Source organism: Oncorhynchus keta, chromosome 2 (assembly GCF_023373465.1).
Source record: "Oncorhynchus keta strain PuntledgeMale-10-30-2019 chromosome 2, Oket_V2, whole genome shotgun sequence".
Classification (NCBI taxonomy): Eukaryota; Metazoa; Chordata; class Actinopteri; order Salmoniformes; family Salmonidae; genus Oncorhynchus; species Oncorhynchus keta.
The window spans coordinates 81,428,923-81,447,301 of record NC_068422.1 but is presented as its reverse complement, the minus strand read 5'-3'; the positions used below and the strand labels follow the sequence as shown (position 1 = coordinate 81,447,301).

The window sequence follows — 18,379 nt, the reverse complement described above, 5'->3', positions numbered from 1 at the left end:
GTGGTGATCCATATTTCCGTCAGTGCCAAGAAGTCGAGGGACTGGAGGGAGGCATAGGCTGAGATGAACTCTGCCTTGTTGGCCGCAGATTGACAGTTCCAGAGGCTACCGGAGACCTGGAACTCCACGTGGGTCGTGCGCGCTGGGACCACCAGATTAGGGTGGCCGCGGCCACGCGGTGTGGAGCGTTTGTATGGTCTGTGCAGAGAGGAGAGAACAGGGATAGACAGACACATAGTTGACAGGCTACAGAAGAGGCTACGTTAATGCAAAGGAGATTGGAATGACAAGTGGACTACACGTCTCGTATGTTCAGAAAGTTAAGCTTACGTAGCAAGAATCTTATTGACTAAAATTATTAAAATGATACAGTACTGCTGAAGTAGGCTAGCTGGCAGTGGCTGCGTTGTTGACTTTGTAGGCTAGCTGGCAGTGGCTGCGTTGTTGACACTACACTAATCAAGTCATTCCGTTGAGTGTAATAGTTTCTACAGTGCTGCTATTCGGGGGCTAGCTGGCTAGCTAGCAGTGTTGTTTACGTTACGTTGCGTTAAAAGAACGACAATAGCTGGCTAGCTAACCTAGAAAGTCACTCTAGACTACACAATTATCTTTGATACAAAGACGGCTATGTAGCTAGCTATGTAGCTAGCTACGATCAAGCAAATCAAACCGTTGTACTGTAATGAAATGAAGTGAAAATGTGATACTACCTGTGGAGCGAAGCGGAATGCGACCGGGTTGTTGAGTTCTATTCGGAAGACGTTGGCTAGCTGTTGGCTAGCTAGCAGTGTCTCCTATGTTAAGGACGACAAATAGCTGGCTAGCTAACCTCGGTAAATTAAGATGATCACTCTAAGACTACACACTCTAAGCTACACAATTATCTTGGATACGAAGACAGCAAAGACAGCTATGTAGCTAGCTAACACTACACTAATCAAGTCGTTCAGTTGAGTGTAAGGGCTTTATTGGCATGGGAAACATGTGTTAACATTGCCAAAGAAAGTGAGGTAGATAATATATAAAGTTAAATTAACAGTAAACATTACACATACAGAAGTTTCAAAACAATAAAGACATTACAAATGTCATATTATATATATATATATATATATATATATATATATATATATATATATATATATATACAGTGTTTTAACAATGTACAATTTCTTTCATCACATTCCCAGTGGGTCAGACGTTTACATACACTCAATTAGTATTTGGTAGCATTGCCTTTAAATTGTTTAACTTGGGTCAAACATTTTGGGTAGCCTTCCACAATAAGTTGGGTGAATTGTGGCCCATTCCTCCTGACAGAGCTGGTGTAACTGCGTCACGTTTGTAGGCGTCCTTGCTCACACACGCTTTTCAGTTCTGCCCACAAATTTTCTATGGGATTGAGGTCAGGGCTTTGTGATGGCCACTCCAATACCTTGACTTTGTTGTCCTTAAGCCATTTTCGCCACAACTTTGGAAGTATGCTTGTGGTCATTGTCCATTTGGAAGACCCATTTGCGACCAAGCTTCAACTTCCTGACTGATGTCTTGAGATGTTGCTTCAATATATCCACCTAATTTTCCTTCCATACGATGCCATCTATTTTATGAAGTGTACCAGTCCCTTCTGCAACAAAGCACCCCCACAACATGATGCTGCCATCCCCGTGCTTCACGGTTGGGATGGTGTTCTTCAGCTTGCAAGTCTCCCCTTTTTCCTCCAAACATAACGATGGTCATTAAGGCCAAACAGTTCTATTTTTGTTTCATCAGACCAGAGGACATTTCTCCAAAAAGTAGGATCTTTGTCCCATGTGCAGTTGCAAACCGTAGTCTGGCATTTTTATGGTGGTTTTGGAGCAGTGGCTTCTTCCTTGCTGAGCGGCCTTTCAGGTTATGTCGATATAGGACTCATTTTACTGTCGATATATATTACTTTTGTACCCGTTTCCTCCAGCATCTTCACAAGGTCCTTTGCTGTTGTTCTGGAATTGATTTGCACTTTTCACACCAAAGTACGTTCATCTCTAGGAGACAGAACGTATCTCCTTCCTGAGCGGTTTGACGGCTGCGTGGTCCCATGGTATTTATACTTGCGTACTATTGTTTGTACAGATGAATGTGGTACCTTCAGGCGTTTGGAAATTGTTCCCAAGGATGACCCAGATTTGTGAAGGTCTACAATTTATTTTTCTGAGGTCTTGGCTGATTTCTTTTGATTTTCCCATGATGTCAAGCAAAGAGGTACTGAGTTTGAAAGTAGTCCTTGAAATACATCCACAGGTACACCTCCAATTGACTCAAATGATGTAAATTTGATGTCAGAAGCTTCTAAAGCCATGGCATAATTTTCTGGAATTTTCCAATCTGTTTAAAGGCACAGTCAACCTAGTGCATGTAAACTTCTGACCCACTGGAATTGTGATACAGTGAATTCTAAGTTAAATAATATTTCTGTAAACAACTGTTGGAAAAATTACTTGTGTCATACACAAAGTAGATGTCCTAACCGTCTTGCCAAAACTATAGTTTGTTAACAAGACAGCGTGTGTGAAAGTGTGTCTATGTGTGTGTGGCGTCAATATGCGTGTGTGTGTGTGTGTGTGTGTGTGTGTGTGTGTGTGTGTGTGTGTGTGTGTGTGTGTGTGTGTGTGTGTGTGTGTGTGTGTGTGTGTGTGTGAGTGCATGTCGTCGTATGTAGTCTATGTGTGTTGGTGTGTCAGTGTAGTATATGTAAGTGTGTGGGTACAGTCCAGTGAGTGTGCACAGACCCAGTGCAACAGAGTCAGTGCAAATAAAAAGGGTGTCAATGCAAATAGTCAGGGTAGCCATTTGATTAACTGTTCAACAGTCTTATGGCTTGGTGGTCGGATCTGTTCAGAGAAACTGGTTGTGTGAGTGACAGCACACCTGTGTGGCAGGACATAAAATAACTCAACAGTAAGTCTTGGGAAAATGTCTCATAAAATGCATTATATTTTCTAAGGTCTATACATACAACATACCAGTGGTGGAAAAAGTACCCAATTGTCATACTTTAGTAAAAGTAAGCATACTTAAGTATCAAAAGTAAATATAATTGCTAAAATATACTTAAGTATTGAAAGTAAAAGTTGAGGTATAAATAATTTAACATTTCTTATATTAAGCAAACCAGATGGCACCATTTTCTTGTTTTTTTATTGCTGGATAGTCAGGGCCACACTCCAACACTCAGATATAATTTACAAACAAAGCATTTGTGTTTAGTAAGTCCGCCAGATCAAAGGCAATAGGGATAACCGTGGATGTTCTCTTGATGAATGCATGAATTTGACCATTTTCCCATCCTGCTAAGCATTCAAAATGTAATGAGTACTTTTGGGTTTCACAGAAAATGTATGGAGTAAAAATAACATTATTTTCTTTAGGAATGTAGTGAAGTAAAATGAAAGGCCTATACATACCTCATAGCTAGGCTACAAGAAAAAAAACTAATGTACATTCCTACAGGTACTTGCCCAGGCACATGGCACACGTCTGCTGCCTCTTGGGAGCCCTGTGAATTGTTAATCCATGGCCTGGTTCCCAGGATGGTGTGTTTTGTTGCTCTCTAGGCCCATTCCTTCTGTACTTTAGGTAACTATGGGCTGTACACAATACAAAGGAAAGGACATTGTCTCATCACCTCTTTTCACCCTATTGAGTGTATGAAACTCAGATGAAAGCTTTTGGGCCCTGCTGTGTCAGAGAAAGTGTGTTTAAGACATTATATGGTTGGTGGTCTCCTATATTACAGGGACTGTCATGTATAATGGGACTGTGATGTATAATGGGACTGTCATGTATAATGGGACTGTGATGTATAATGGGACTGTCATGTATAATGGGACTGTGATGTATAATGGGACTGTCATGTATAATGGTACTGTGATGTATGATGGGACTGTTATGTATAATGGGACTGTGATGTATAATGGGACTGTGATGTATAATGGGACTGTCATGTATAATGGGACTGTGATGTATGATGGGACTGTTATGTATAATGGGACTGTGATGTATAATGGGACTGTGATGTATGATGGGACTGTCATGTATAATGGGACTGTGATGTATAATGGGACTGTCATGTATAATGGGACTGTGATGTATGATGGGACTGTGATGTATAATGGGACTGTCATGTATAATGGGACTGTGATGTATAATGGGACTGTCATGTATAATGGGACTGTGATGTATGATGGGACTGTCATGTATAATGGGACTGTCATGTATAATGGGACTGTGATGTATGATGGGACTGTCATGTATGAGATGAGAGAGGCCTGTAATTTTCATCATAGGTACACTTAAACTATGACAAACAAAATGAAGAAAAAAATCCAGAAAATCACATTGTAGGATTTTTTATGAATTTATTTGCAAAATATGGTGGAAAATAAGTATTTGGTCACCTACAAACAAGCAAGATTTCTGGCTCTCACAGAACTGTAACTTCTACTTTAAGAGGCTCCTCTGTCCTCCACTCGTTACCTGTATTAATGGCACCTGTTTGAACTTGTTATCAGTATAAAAGACACCTGTCCGCAACCTCAAACAGTCACACTCCAAACTCCACTATGGCCAAGACCAAAGAGCTGTCAAAGGACACCAGAAACAAAATTGTAGACCTGCACCAGGCTGAGATAGACTGAATCTGCAATAGGTAAACAGCTTGGTTTGAAGAAATCAACTGTGGGAGCAATTATTAGGAAATGGAAGACATACAAGACCACTGATAATCTCCCTCGATCTGGGGCTCCACGCAAGATCTCACCCCGTGGGGTCAAAATGATCACAAGAACAGTGAGCAAAAATCCCAGAACCACACGGGGGGACCTAGTGAATGACCTGCAGAGAGCTGGGACCAAAGTAACAAAGCCTACCATCAGCAAGGGCATTGAAGATGAAACGTGGCTGGGTCTTTCAGCATGACAATGCTACCAAACACACCGCCTGGGCAACGAAGGAGTGGCTTCGTAAGAAGCATTTCAAGGTCCTGGAGTGGCCTAGCCAGTCTCCAGATCTCAACCCCATAGAAAATCTTTGGAGTGAGTTGAAAGTCTGTGTTGCCCAGCAACAGCCCCAAAACATCACTGCTCTAGAGGAGATCTGCATGGAGGAATGGGCCAAAATACCAGCAACAGTGTGTGAAAACCTTGTGAAGACTTACAGAAAACGTTTGACCTCTCTCATTGCCAACAAAGGGTATATATAGTATTGAGATAAACTTTTGTTATTGACCAAATACTTATTTTCCACCATAATTTGCAAACTTTTGTTATTGACCAAATACTTATTTTCCACCATAATTTGCAAATAAATTCATAAAAAATCCTACAATGTGATTTTCTGGATTTTTTTTCTCATTTTGTCTGTCATAGTTGAAGTGTACCTATGATGAACATTACAGGCCTCTCTCATCTTATTAAGTGGGAGAACATGCACAATTGGTGGCTGACTAAATACCTTTTTGCCCCACTGTATTTCTCACGTGTTTATATCTACACATAAAGGGAATTGCCATAAGGTAGTCGGTCTCCATGTTTTGTGTTTCCTTCAGTGAGTGTTAATGGTGAGAAACTTAAATTCTGAATGAACTTGTCCATTCTCTCAAGACTAGAGAGACAATCCTACTCTGGCAAGCTGTGACTAGTGGTTTACATGTGTTTGACACCCTGCTAACTTTTTCTCACACACTGACGGTTGTTTCCTCATTTTGCACCACACATTCAGAGCTTGGCAGAGTCCTCTTGCTGATGTGCTCTGCACACATAACACACGTCACACCATTTACCCACTGTAATTTTCCATAATTACATTGTCACACCGATAACTGTGACTCACAGAAAGTCAAAGAGGAGATGATAATCAGTTTCAAACCTGTTACACCTCGTTTTCAGTGTGCAGTTGAGTGTAGCCTATTACACTCCATGCAAGCAACATCAGTGAAGCAAGACATGAGCCAAGGCCATTGGTTAGTTAACAGTCATATGATGTAGGTAAGCCTCAGGCTGTTTCGGCCTCTGTCAGTGTGACACCAGTGGGTTTTAGTCAGCAGCCCAGGCCAGACAAGTTCAGACAAGACAGGAGCACCTGCTGGGGCAGCAGCCAGCACCACCACCCACAGCTGTGATTACTGGAGACAGTGTCACAGTATAATTTTTCACAAATATACAGAGGGTAACGGAGATCACCGCATCCCTTACATTAATATTGTACATACTACAGATGCAGGTGAAAAACAATTTAGGCAGTGTTGTCCTGTAATTGGGTTGTGTTGACACAAGCTGCCCTGCTCAGCCCTGGAGTAGTCTCCTGCAGTAATTCTTCCATTCAGTGTGTGTGTGTGTGTGTGTGTGTGTGTGTGTGTGTGTGTGTGTGTGTGTGTGTGTGTGTGTGTGTGTGTGTGTGTGTGTGTGTGTGTGTGTGTGTGTGTGTGTGTGTGTGTGTGTGTGTGTGTGTGTGTGTGTGTGTGAGAGCGTGCGTGCGCGCGTACATGTGTGTGTGCACGTTTGTCTGAGTGACAGCGTGACACATTGAATAGAGCCAAGCTTACTGGAGCAGGATGAGACAGAGCCCCGTCTGACTCCCAGCCAAACGCTGCGTGACTCCTTCAGAAGAATACATGCGGAGACACTGTGGAGCCTCTTGACAGTCAACACAGATATAAAGCTAATCACATCTTACCTAATATATAGTGAAATTACACCTTAGCGTACATCCTTTAAGTTATATAGAAACTGTGCTATTAAATGGAGAGAGAGGACAATGGAAAATAGGTACACTGCCACCTATTGGACTATAAGGACTGATGGATCATCATTTACAATCAATAGTATGATATTGATGAAAATAAAATGTATCCTATTTGAATAGAATGTTTAACTAGATTTAGCTGACATAGGAAACCCCCTAGCCCAACAAAAACAATATGGTTTTCTCTCCAATATGACTGTGCCGAAGAGTAGTACACAATTCCTCATTTCGTCAATGGTCAAAGGGGACACAAGGCAGATTTTCATGTTGCAATCTCCGTAGATGAGAGGGAAGTTGAAAGCATGACTCGTGCTGTCGCAGAACAGATGTTTCGTGTAGCCTGGAACAACAGAACTAGAGGATTTATACTTTCTGACTGAAAAAACATTTTGTAACACTTATAATTAAGCAATAAGGCACGAAGAGGTGTGGTATATTGCCAATATACCATGGCTAAGGGCTGTTCTTAAGCACAACGCTTTGCGGAGTGCCTGGACACAGCCCTGAACCGTGGTATATTGGCGATATATCACAAATCCCCGAAATGCCACATTGTTATTATAAACTGGTTACCAACGTAATTAGAGCAGTAAAAATAGATGTTTTGTCTTACCCGTGGTATACGATCTGCTATACCATGGCTGTCATCCAATCAGCAATCAGGGCTCAAACCATCCAGTTTATAATGGTCTTTGAAACACTTTCAACACATTTTTTAAGTGATATTTTTTTTAAATAAGTATTTTTTTATTTAAATAAACGCATAAAGGGCTCCCGAGTGGTGCAGCAGTCTACGGCACTGCATCTCAGTGCAAGAGGCGTCACTACAGTCCCTGATTCGAATCCAGGCTGTATCACATCCGGCCATGATTGGGAGTCCCATAGGGCGGCGGACAATTGGCCCAGCGTTGTCCGGGTTCAGCCGGGGTAGGCCGTCATTGTAAATAAGAATTTATTCTTAACTGACTTGCCTAGGTAAATTAAGGTTCAATAAAAAATATAAAAAATATGGCATGGGGTACATACACATGTTCATTGACTTCAACTATAACAATGAAATGATCAGTATGAAGACAGTTGGAAAGCTCAGTATGACAGGAAGAGTCTGATATCTGTGGCAGCCATTATCATGAAGGCTAAAGCTGTGGGTGAAATATATTATATCCAGATCAGGAGGGTCTAAAATAAATGTATTGAGGCAAGGCCTCAAGATAAGCAGCTGAATACATACAGTACACTCAGTCATTGTACTCATATCATATAGCTTCAGACAACATATACAGTGACACTATGTTCTTTTTTTCTATTAAGCTCTTTCTTCTGTGGCACATAAAAACATTTGAGCATGAAATGAGCATTATACCACAACTGAAAAATGTGTCTAACACAGTGGGGCCTACATAGAAAAATGTGTCTAACACAGTGGGGCCTACATAGAAAAAGGTGTCTAACACAGTGGGGCCTACATAGAAAAATGTGTCTAACACAGTGGGGCCTACATAGAAAAATGTGTCTAACACAGTGGGCCTACATAGAAAAATGTGTCTAACACAGTGGGACCTACATAGAAAAATGTGTCTAACACAGTGGGGCCTACATAGAAAAATGTGTCTAACACAGTGGGGCCTACATAGAAAAATGTGTCTAACACAGTGGGACCTACATAGAAAAATGTGTCTAACACAGTGGGCCTACATAGAAAAATGTGTCTAACACAGTGGGGCCTAACACAGTGGGGCCTACATAGAAAAATGTGTCTAACACAGTGGGGCCTACATAGAAAAATGTGTCTAACACAGTGGGACCTACATAGAAAAATGTGTCTAACACAGTGGGGCCTACATAGAAAAATGTGTCTAAAACAGTGGGACCTACATAGAAAGATGTGTCTAACACAGTGGGACCTACATAGAAAGATGTGTCTAACACAGTGGGGCCTACATAGAAAGATGTGTCTAACACAGTGGGACCTACATAGAAAAATGTGTCTAACACAGTGGGACCTACATAGAAAGATGTGTCTAAAACAGTGGGACCTACATAGAAAGATGTGTCTAACACAGTGGGACCTACATAGAAAAATGTGTCTAACACAGTGGGGCCTACATAGAAAATGTGTGTCTAACACAGTGGGGCCTACATAGAAAGATGTGTCTAACACAGTGGGACCTACACAGTGGGACCTACATAGAAAATGAACACAGTGTCTAACACAGTGGGGCCTACATAGAAAGATGTGTCTAACACAGTGGGACCTGAAAAATCTAACACAGTGGGACCTACATAGAAAAATGTGTCTAACACAGTGGGACCTACATAGAAAAATGTGTCTAACACAGTGGGGCCTACATAGAAAAAACACAGTGTGTCTAACACAGTGGGGCCTACAACACAGTAGAAAAATGTGTCTAACACAGTGGGGCCTACATAGAAAAATGTGTCTAACACAGTGGGGCCTACATAGAAAATGTGTCTAAAGATGTGTCTAACAGTGGGGCCTACATAGAAAATGTGTCTAACACAGTGGGACCTACATAGAAAAATGTGTCTAACACAGTGGGACCTACATAGAAAAATGTGTCTAACACAGTGGGGCCTACATAGAAAATGTGTCTAACACAGTGGGGCCTACATAGAAAAATGTGTCTAACACAGTGGGGCCTACATAGAAAAATGTGTCTAACACAGTGGGGCCTACATAGAAAAATGTGTCTAACACAGTGGGGCCTACATAGAAAAATGTGTCTAACACAGTGGGGCCTACATAGAAAAATGTGTCTAACACAGTGGGGCCTACATAGAAAAATGTGTCTAAACACAGTGGGGCCTACATAGAAAAATGTGTCAACACAGTGGGGCCTACATAGAAAAATGTGAAAGATCTAAAACAGTGGGGCCTACATAGAAAAATGTGTCTAAAACAGTGGGGCCTACATAGAAAAATGTGTCTAACACAGTGGGGCCTACATAGAAAAATGTGTCTAACACAGTGGGGCCTACATAGAAAAATGTGTCTAACACAGTGGGGCCTACATAGAAAAATGTGTCTAAAACAGTGGGGAAAAATGTGTCCTACATAGAAAAAAAACAGTGGGACCTGAAAAATGTGTCTAACACAGTGGGACCTACATAGAAAAATGTGTCTAACACAGTGGGACCTACATAGAAAAATGTGTCTAACACAGTGGGGCCTACATAGAAAAATGTGTCTAACACAGTGGGACCTACATAGAAAAATGTGTCTAACACAGTGGGGCCTAAATAGAAAAATGTGTCTAACACAGTGGGCCTACATAGAAAAATGTGTCTAACACAGTGGGGCCTACATAGAAAAATGTGTCTAACACAGTGGGGCCTACATAGAAAAATGTGTCTAACACAGTGGGACCTACATAGAAAAATGTGTCTAACACAGTGGGACCTACATAGAAAAATGTGTCTAACACAGTGGGGCCTACATAGAAAAATGTGTCTAACACAGTGGGACCTACATAGAAAAATGTGTCTAACACAGTGGGAGAAAGATGTGTCTAACATAGAAAGATGTGTCTAACACAGTGGGACCTACATAGAAAATGTGTCTAACACAGTGGGACCTACATAGAAAAATGTGTCTAACACAGTGGGACCTACATAGAAAAATGTGTCTAACACAGTGGGGAAAAATGTGTCCTACATAGAAAAATGTGTCTAACACAGTGGGCCTACATAGAAAAATGTGTCTAACACAGTGGGACCTACATAGAAAAATGTGTCTAACACAGTGGGGCCTACATAGAAAAATGTGTCTAACACAGTGGGGCCTACATAGAAAAATGTGTATATGTTAAAAAGTATTTCAAAAGTTAATTCAAATTCACCACAAATTCACCACAGGTAAAATTATACAGCACCTATTTTAATGTTTTTATGTGCATTATGTTTGACGTAAACATTACTAACAATTGCTCTTCTACATTTTAAGTTAGTTAACATATAGAAATAATGTGACAAATCAAACTTTGTCATTTACACACAAAAATCTTTATCAAAAACATATGATAAACATTGTTTTCAATCTCAGGAAGAAACGTTTTCACATACATTTATAAGTACATCCATTTGTTCCTTAGGCTCTGTAACACACTGGGAGCTGTGGCTCTGTGTCTGAGAGATGCTTGGTCTCTTGGTCACAAAGGACAGTTCTTTAGTCCCCTCTCCGGGAGCTGTGCTTGAGATATGCCGGAACAATTTCTGAATGCCTGTCTCCCTCAGAGATCGCCGGAATTTACGTGCCACAAACACATAGAGCAAAGGGTTGACCGAACTACTGATGAACACGAGAGCTCCAGCAATGATAGTCATGGTGGTTCTGACGCTCTCTATACGCGCTGCGGCCTCTCGGTGGGAACCCTTGATGGTGAGGATGACGAGGGAGAGCACGTTGCCGACATGGTGAGGGGTCCAGCATAATGCGAACACCACTACCATGCTTGCAATCAAACCCATGGACTTACGCTTGGACTTAAAGGTAATCTGTGCGATGCGGCTGTAGAGACAGCTGTAGCAGACCACAAGAATGCAAAAGGGGACAGCAAAGCCCACCAGCGTCTCCAGTAGAACACACACTGCCTCCTGGCCGTCTGAGGTGTAGTCCCTGTACAGGCAATGCTCCTCCCCAAGGTCCCCCTCCACCACCTGGGTGGGAAAGACCGGGGTGCTGAATAGGAACGCAGCAGCCCACAGAACAAGAAGAACTTTATTCAAGGCCTTCTTCCTCCTCCAGCCGGCTGAGGCAAAAGGGTGTCGCACAGCTACAAAGCGCTCGACGCTCATGAGGGTGATGAGGAAGACGCTGCTGTACATGCAGGTGTTGATGATGTACACCATGGCCTTACAGGATGCCTCCCCGAACACCCAGGAGCTGGCCAGGGAGTAGATCCACAGGGGCAGGGTGATGAGCACCAGCAGGTCTGCAGCAGCCAGGTGGAGGATGAGCACCACGGTGTGGGAGCGCTGCTGGACGTGCCTCAGGATGGTCCAGATCACCAGCAGGTTCCCCGGAACCCCCACCAGGAACGACAGGCCCAGGATCACACAGGCCACCACTGACCCGCCAGCAAACTCATCAGGAGCCATGGTGGACTCTGAAGCTGAAGACAGCTGATGATCGAACGGTTCTGGTTGATGCTGCCGATCGCCTTGCCTCACCTCGCTTTACGTGCCTTCTATCTGGTGTACATACTCAGACAGAAAAAAAGTGCTGCACCAGCAAGCTTTCACTTCCCTTTAACTTTGCTGAGGAGAACAGGAAAGAGGTTGGTTTTTCACAGAGCCATCATTCTGTGAGAGACATAGCACTGAGTCATCCAGTGGGTCCTTATTGTGGCACTGTCTGGAAAAATATATCTTCTGAGATATTTTAAGAGTTCAAACAATTGTATTGACCACAAATTACTTTTATTGAAGTCATATGAACTTTATTGTGAACTTTATTGTGATCAAATAGAGTAAGGCAGTGTGTTATTTTATGTAACATGAATGTAAATACAAAATAAAGGTTAAATCAAATAATATTCAAGGAATTGTAACATGACCATGAATAAATGTTATTTAAATTATACCACTTTATGAGCAAATTCAATCGCTTTATTGTGTTGAAATAGTCACAATTGAATTACTTGTGTGAGCTTTTCTCACCGTATTTCACAAGGACCACAACAATATCTACATTTTGTACCATGATCATAAAAATACAACTGTTAATCAAACTTCTAGATTCTAGACATATTTATTTCTCATCAATGCTGACATCTGAATCAATGATCAGGTCACAGTTTTCATTTGACATTTTAGTCATTTAGCAGGCGCTCTTATCCAGAACGACTTATCCAGAATGCTCTTATCCAGCGCCACCATCTCTGTAGTCCTACATGGTAGTTATGTCTGTGGTATTGTTGCAGTCTGGCCTTACTGAGGACATTGTGTTTTCTGATCCTATTGTGTTGCCAGATCCTATTGTGTTGCCAGATCCCCTTAGCTTGGAGGAGGTGTGTGAGGAGAGTTCCTGGAACAGCCTGACCATGCGGGACTCCTGGAGACTGCCCTGGAAGTTCCTTGCAGCGAAGGAATAGAACACAGGGTTCACAGAGCTACTAATGAAGGCCAGCGCTCCAGAGATAAACACTATTGCAGTCTGGGCCACTGAAACAGGCACAGCATCATCTGGATCCTCTGCCAGGATGCTGACTAGGTCTACAGTGTTGAGGACATGGTGAGGAAGCCAGCAGAGAACGAAGGCTACCACCACACTACTGATCAGAACTGTCGACTTCTGTTTGGTCCTGCCGAAATGCATTGTCCTCAAGTGTGTTGCTACTAGACAGTAACAGACAGCCAGAGTGGAGAAGGGGACCACGAAGCCCACCAAGGTCTCCAGGCATAAGAACACCACCTCTTGGGCCACTGAGCTGTACTCCTTGAAAAGACACTGCTCAGTCCCATTGATCTCATCCATAGAGCTGGTAAGAATGGATGGGATCCCTAAAAGGAAAGCCAGAACCCAGATAGCCACTAGAGCCTTGTCCATAATTGCCTTGGTCTTCCAGCGCAACATCTTGAACGGGTACAGGATGACAAGGAAGCGTTCGATGCTCATGAGGGTGATGAGGAAGACGCTGCTGTACATGCAGGTGTTGATGACGTACACCATGGCCTTACAGGATGCCTCCCCGAACACCCAGGAGCGGGCCAGGGAGTAGATCCACAGGGGCAGGGTGATGAGCACCAGCAGGTCTGCAGCAGCCAGGTGGAGGATGAGTGCCACGGTGTGGGAGCGCTGCTGGACGTGCCTCAGGATGGTCCAGATCACCAGCAGGTTCCCCGGGACCCCCACCAGGAACGACAGGCCCAGGATCACACCGACTACTGATCGCCCTATGGTTGATGTTTCATTAAACAATGCATCATCATCGTCTGAGATGGAGGAGCCCGAGCTCTTCATTTTGCACTGCAGTCAACTGCTGTTTCCTAAGAAATAATGATTTTGTCTGGGGAGTACTTCCTTATATCACCCGTGGCCTCGAAAGCAGTAACGGTCACTTTACTTCTGTAATAAAACAAACAAGGGTTTCTGTCTGAGTGTGACAGTAATGTGGTTAGCTAGATGTGACAAAGAAAAATTAAGGTTGTTAAATATTTGATGTATTTTGCATTGTATTTATTTTTTACAGTAGATTATGTATGCCTTCCCCATTACAGTTTATACAATAATTATTTTCAGTGCATGAATGCATTGTGTTGGGCATGTTTTACAATCGTGGCCAAAAAGTTTTGAGAATGACACAAATATTCATTTTCACAAAGTCTGCTGTCTCAGTTTGTATGATGGCAATTTGCATATACTCCAGAATGTTATGAAGAGTGATCAGATGAATTGCAATTCATTGCAAAGTCCCTCTTTGCTATGCAAATGAACTGAATTGCCCAAAAACATTTCCACTGCATTTCAGCCTGGCCACAAAAGGACCAGCTGACATCATGTCAGTGATTCTCTCGTTAACTCAGGTGTCAGTGTTGACAAGGACATGGCTGGAGATCACTCTGTCATGCTGATTGATTTCGAATAACAGACTGGAAGCTTCAAAAGGAGGGTGGTGCTTGGAATCATTGTTCTTCCTCTGTTAATCATGCTAACCTGCAAGGAAACATGTGCTGCCATCATTGCTTTGCACAAAAAGGGCTTCACAGGCAAGGAAATTGCTGCCAGTAAGATTCCATTTATCGGATCATCAAGAACTTCAAGGAGAGCGGTTCAATTGCTGTGAAGAAGGCTTCAGGGTGCCCAAGAAAGTCCAGCAAGCGCCAGGACCGTCTCCTAAAGTTGATTCAGCTGCCGGATCGGGGCACCACCAGTACAGAGCTTGCTCAGGAATGGCAGCAGGCAGGTGTGAGAATCTGCACACACAGTGAGGCAAAGACTTTGGAGGATGGCCTGGTATCAAGAAGGGCAGCAAAGAAGCCACTTCTCTCCAGGAAAAACATCAGGGACAGACTGATATTCTGCAAAAGGTACAAGGATTGGACTGCTGAGGACTGAGGTAAAGTCATTTTCTCTGATGAATCCCCTTTCCGACTGTTTGGGGCATCCGGAAAAAAGCTTGTCCGGAGAAGACAAGGTGATCGCTACCATCAGTCCTGTGTTATGCCAACAGTAAAGCATCCTGAGACCATTAATGTGTGAGGTTGCTTCTCAACCAAGGGAGTGGGCTCACTCACAATTCTGCCTAGAACACAGCCATGAATAAAGAATGGTACCAACACATCCTCTGAGAGCAACTTCTCCCAACCATCCAGGAACAGTTTGGTGACGAACAATTCCTTTTCCAGCATGATGGAGCACCTTGCCATAAGGCAAAAGTGATAACTAAGTGGCTCAGGGAACAAAACATCGATATTTTGGGTCTATGGCCAGGAAACACCCCAGACCTTATTCCCATTGAGAACTTGTGGTCAATCCTCAAAAGGCGGGTGGACAAACGAAAACCCACACATTCTGACATACTCCAAGCATTGATTATGCAAGAATGGGCTGCCATCAGTCAGAATGGGCCCAGAAGTTGACAACATGCCAGGGCAGATTGCAGAGGTCTTGAAAAAGAAGGGTCAACACTGCAAATATTGACTCTTTGCATCAACTTCATGTAATTGTCAATAAAAGCCTTTGACACTTATGAAATGCTTGTAATTATATTTCAGTATACTTCAGTGACACTCCAACACATACACACACACTACATACGCTCAAACACACACACACATGCATATTGACACCACACACTCACACATAGACACACTTTCACACTTTTTCACTCTTCACATGCACTGTTGCTACTGTTTATTATCTCTCCCGATTGCCTAGTCATTTTTACTCCCACCTACATGTACATATTACCTCAACAACCTTGTACCCCTGTACATTGACTCGGTACCGGTACTCCTTGTACATACTGTAGCCTTGTTATTGTTAATTTATTGTGTTACTATTTTTCTTTAGCAAATTTGATTTTCTTACTTTTTAACTCCTAGTGAGCATTTCACGGTAAAGTCTACGCTTGTTGTATTTCGCTCGTGAAAAATAGCATTTTATTTGACATAGGGTTGACTCTTTTCGTTGTTATTATTGATTACTCTACTGTATTGTTGAGGAAGCTAGTGCATAAGCATTTGACTAAAGTAAGGGATTTACAGGTAATTGTTTTTCCTAATTAGACATGTAAAATTATTACGTGTAATCAGTTACACCCCAACCCTGATTTTACTGGACAACATTGCACTTGATAGACTTTTATTTTGAAAGTTGCTGTGATGACGCTCAGAATTTCATGTCCCGGGGCCTGTTGCACAAAAGTAGAATTAAGACATCCGGGATAAATGACTAAGCTGAGCTCAATGAAGCCAAAACATGTGCGTCCAGGCTTAATTGGTTGCACAAAGACCAAGCCAGGATGAGCAGACACGGATTCATTAAACCAGGTGAAACCAATCCTGGCGGCTCACTCAAATAGACCCCGCCACAGATCACAGATTAACTGATTTACCATGGCAACTAGAGCCGCGTACTTTTCCCCGTCGGAAGCACAAATCCTCATGGAGGCATACGAGGAGGTAAAAGATATAATTAAGAAGAAAGGCAACACCGCCACAGTGATAAAGCAAAGAGAAAAAGCGTGGCAAAGTATTGCAGACCGCCTGAATGCGTAAGTAGTGCACAATTACACACACCGCTCCGCTGAAACATCACAATTACAATTCAAATATTTAATTCACATCTCCAAAAACGCAGTTGTACTGTAATTATGAAACGGTTACATTTTTAATTGAAATGCACTGCAGATATGAGTGAAATTGTGTAAAGTAAGTCCATCACACTGTATAAAGCTATGATAAATTATTATTAAAGCCTTACATTATTATTTAACGTTACTACGCTCAGTACGGTTTAATCTTAGCCGTTGTACTCTGCTTCTTATGTTGTCCACCGTTTTTTGTGTTTCTCCTGCTTTCATTAATGTAAAGCTGCTTTGACAGAATGAAACAATTGTGAAAAGTGCTATATAAATAAAATTTAATTGAATAAATAGATGAGCTATAATAATAATCACTTTAATTTATATAGCGCCTTTCAAAGGACCCAAGGTCGGTTGCTCACTGCACTGCAAAAATGTCTTTCTTACTTAGTATTTTTGTCTTGTTTTCAGTAAAAAAAAAAATATCTAAAAAACATCTTGAATATTTTCTTCAGCAAAATTACCTAGGAAAATAAGCAAAAAAAATCTGCCAGTGATGTGCATTGATTGGTGTAATATTCCTCATCTTATGATTTCAGATGGTCTGCAATGCTGACTGTGTGATCAGCAATGTTGTGGCAAAATGGCCTGGCTCAGTCCATGACTCCAGAATCTTTCGGGCCTCTGAAATCTATCAGTGCCTATCACAAGGTAAGCCACACAACCCCTATTTATAACCATCATGGCTGTGTCAAGAATATCACTGTGTTTATGAGGTAGTAATGATGAGATTTTGTGTTGACAGGTGAATTCTCTGGTGTGTTGCTGGGAGACAGGGGTATGGCTGCCAGCCTTTTCTCCTGACACCTTTCACAGACCCCCAGGAAGCACAGCAGGCCTACAACCATGCCCATGCCAGGACCAGGGCCAGAGTTGAAATGACCTTTGGCCTCCTGAAGGCACGCTTTCACTGCCTTCACAAATTAAGGGTCAGCCCTGTTAGGGCATGTGATATTACTGTGGCTTGTGCTGTCCTCCACAATGTGGCCTGCCTGAGGAAGGAGAGGGCCCCCAGAGTGCCACCAGCCATGGACTGGGACAATCCGGCAATCTTCCCTGATGACGACAGTGGTCGGCTGCTGAGGGACCAATATGTGTTGAATTATTTATGTTAGTATGTGTGCTTTCAATTTTGGTTAAATATGTCCTGCGGTGGCAGAGGAATTGTTTTTTTTTGGTTTGTTTTTTTACGAATTTGGCCTCTTATGATGATTGTGCGGTATACTGTGTGTAATACAAGGCTGCAGGGAGGCTACTGCATCCATTCATTTGTCTGTTCAGTTGATGTGTATGGATTTGTCCTGCATTTATTTTAGTGTGCAGACATGCAGGGTGTGTTATATACAGACCTTTGAATGTGTATGTATCATTTTGTATAATATGCTTGGATTCTGTGCTTTCCATCTTGTAGAGTCACTGTGACTTCAGTTTCGAAAGGAGCTGATGGTTTACCTGCTTTGTTTTGTCCTTATTCAATAAAGGAACATAATGTTACACATTGTGTTTTTATATTCATATGGAATGTGTATTTGTTTATATGACAGTACTAGGGCCACACTGAAGAAAAAGGATAAAGCCATACATTTATGAGGCTGGTTCTTTCTGCAGAAAAGCTACATATTGTTTTTACAGTTTTGATACTTATGACAATGTGATACTTAATATTCTGGCACATCAGCATGTCTTTGTTTATGAAACCATACTGAAGTACAATTTCACGAAATGCCCCGCATCTGTCATTTTAACAACTGTCCTCCTTTAAAAAA

At 42.2% G+C, this 18,379-nt stretch overlaps 2 protein-coding genes and 2 long non-coding RNA genes across 4 annotated transcripts; 1 reads left to right on the top strand and 3 right to left on the bottom strand.

The window, feature by feature from the left end:
* Window positions 1-8,342: 8,342 nt before the first annotated feature.
* LOC127913233 (uncharacterized) lies at window positions 8,343-10,259 on the bottom strand. Its single transcript, XR_008085352.1, has 4 exons — window positions 10,208-10,259; window positions 9,945-10,141; window positions 8,592-8,789; window positions 8,343-8,379 (listed from the first exon to the last, which is right to left on the bottom strand). It is a non-coding gene; the product is annotated as an uncharacterized LOC127913233 (long non-coding RNA).
* Window positions 10,260-10,663: 404 nt separating this feature from the next.
* Window positions 10,664-12,029, bottom strand: LOC118394320 (leukotriene B4 receptor 1-like). Its single transcript, XM_052485044.1, has one exon. It carries the CDS (start codon window positions 11,902-11,904, stop codon window positions 10,846-10,848), a length of 1,059 nt encoding a protein of 352 aa, XP_052341004.1. The 5' UTR covers window positions 11,905-12,029; the 3' UTR covers window positions 10,664-10,845.
* Window positions 12,030-12,088: 59 nt separating this feature from the next.
* On the bottom strand, window positions 12,089-15,954 carry LOC118360849 (leukotriene B4 receptor 1-like). The gene is made up of 2 exons (XM_035740332.2): window positions 15,719-15,954; window positions 12,089-13,873 (listed from the first exon to the last, which is right to left on the bottom strand). The coding sequence occupies exon 2, from the start codon at window positions 13,766-13,768 to the stop codon at window positions 12,695-12,697; it is 1,074 nt and encodes a 357-aa protein (XP_035596225.2). The 5' UTR covers window positions 13,769-13,873; window positions 15,719-15,954; the 3' UTR covers window positions 12,089-12,694.
* A 240-nt stretch (window positions 15,955-16,194) lies between these two features.
* Window positions 16,195-18,198, top strand: LOC127909341 (uncharacterized). Its single transcript, XR_008070877.1, has 3 exons — window positions 16,195-16,523; window positions 17,153-17,264; window positions 17,359-18,198. It is a non-coding gene; the product is annotated as an uncharacterized LOC127909341 (long non-coding RNA).
* The last annotated feature ends 181 nt before the right edge of the window (window positions 18,199-18,379 follow it).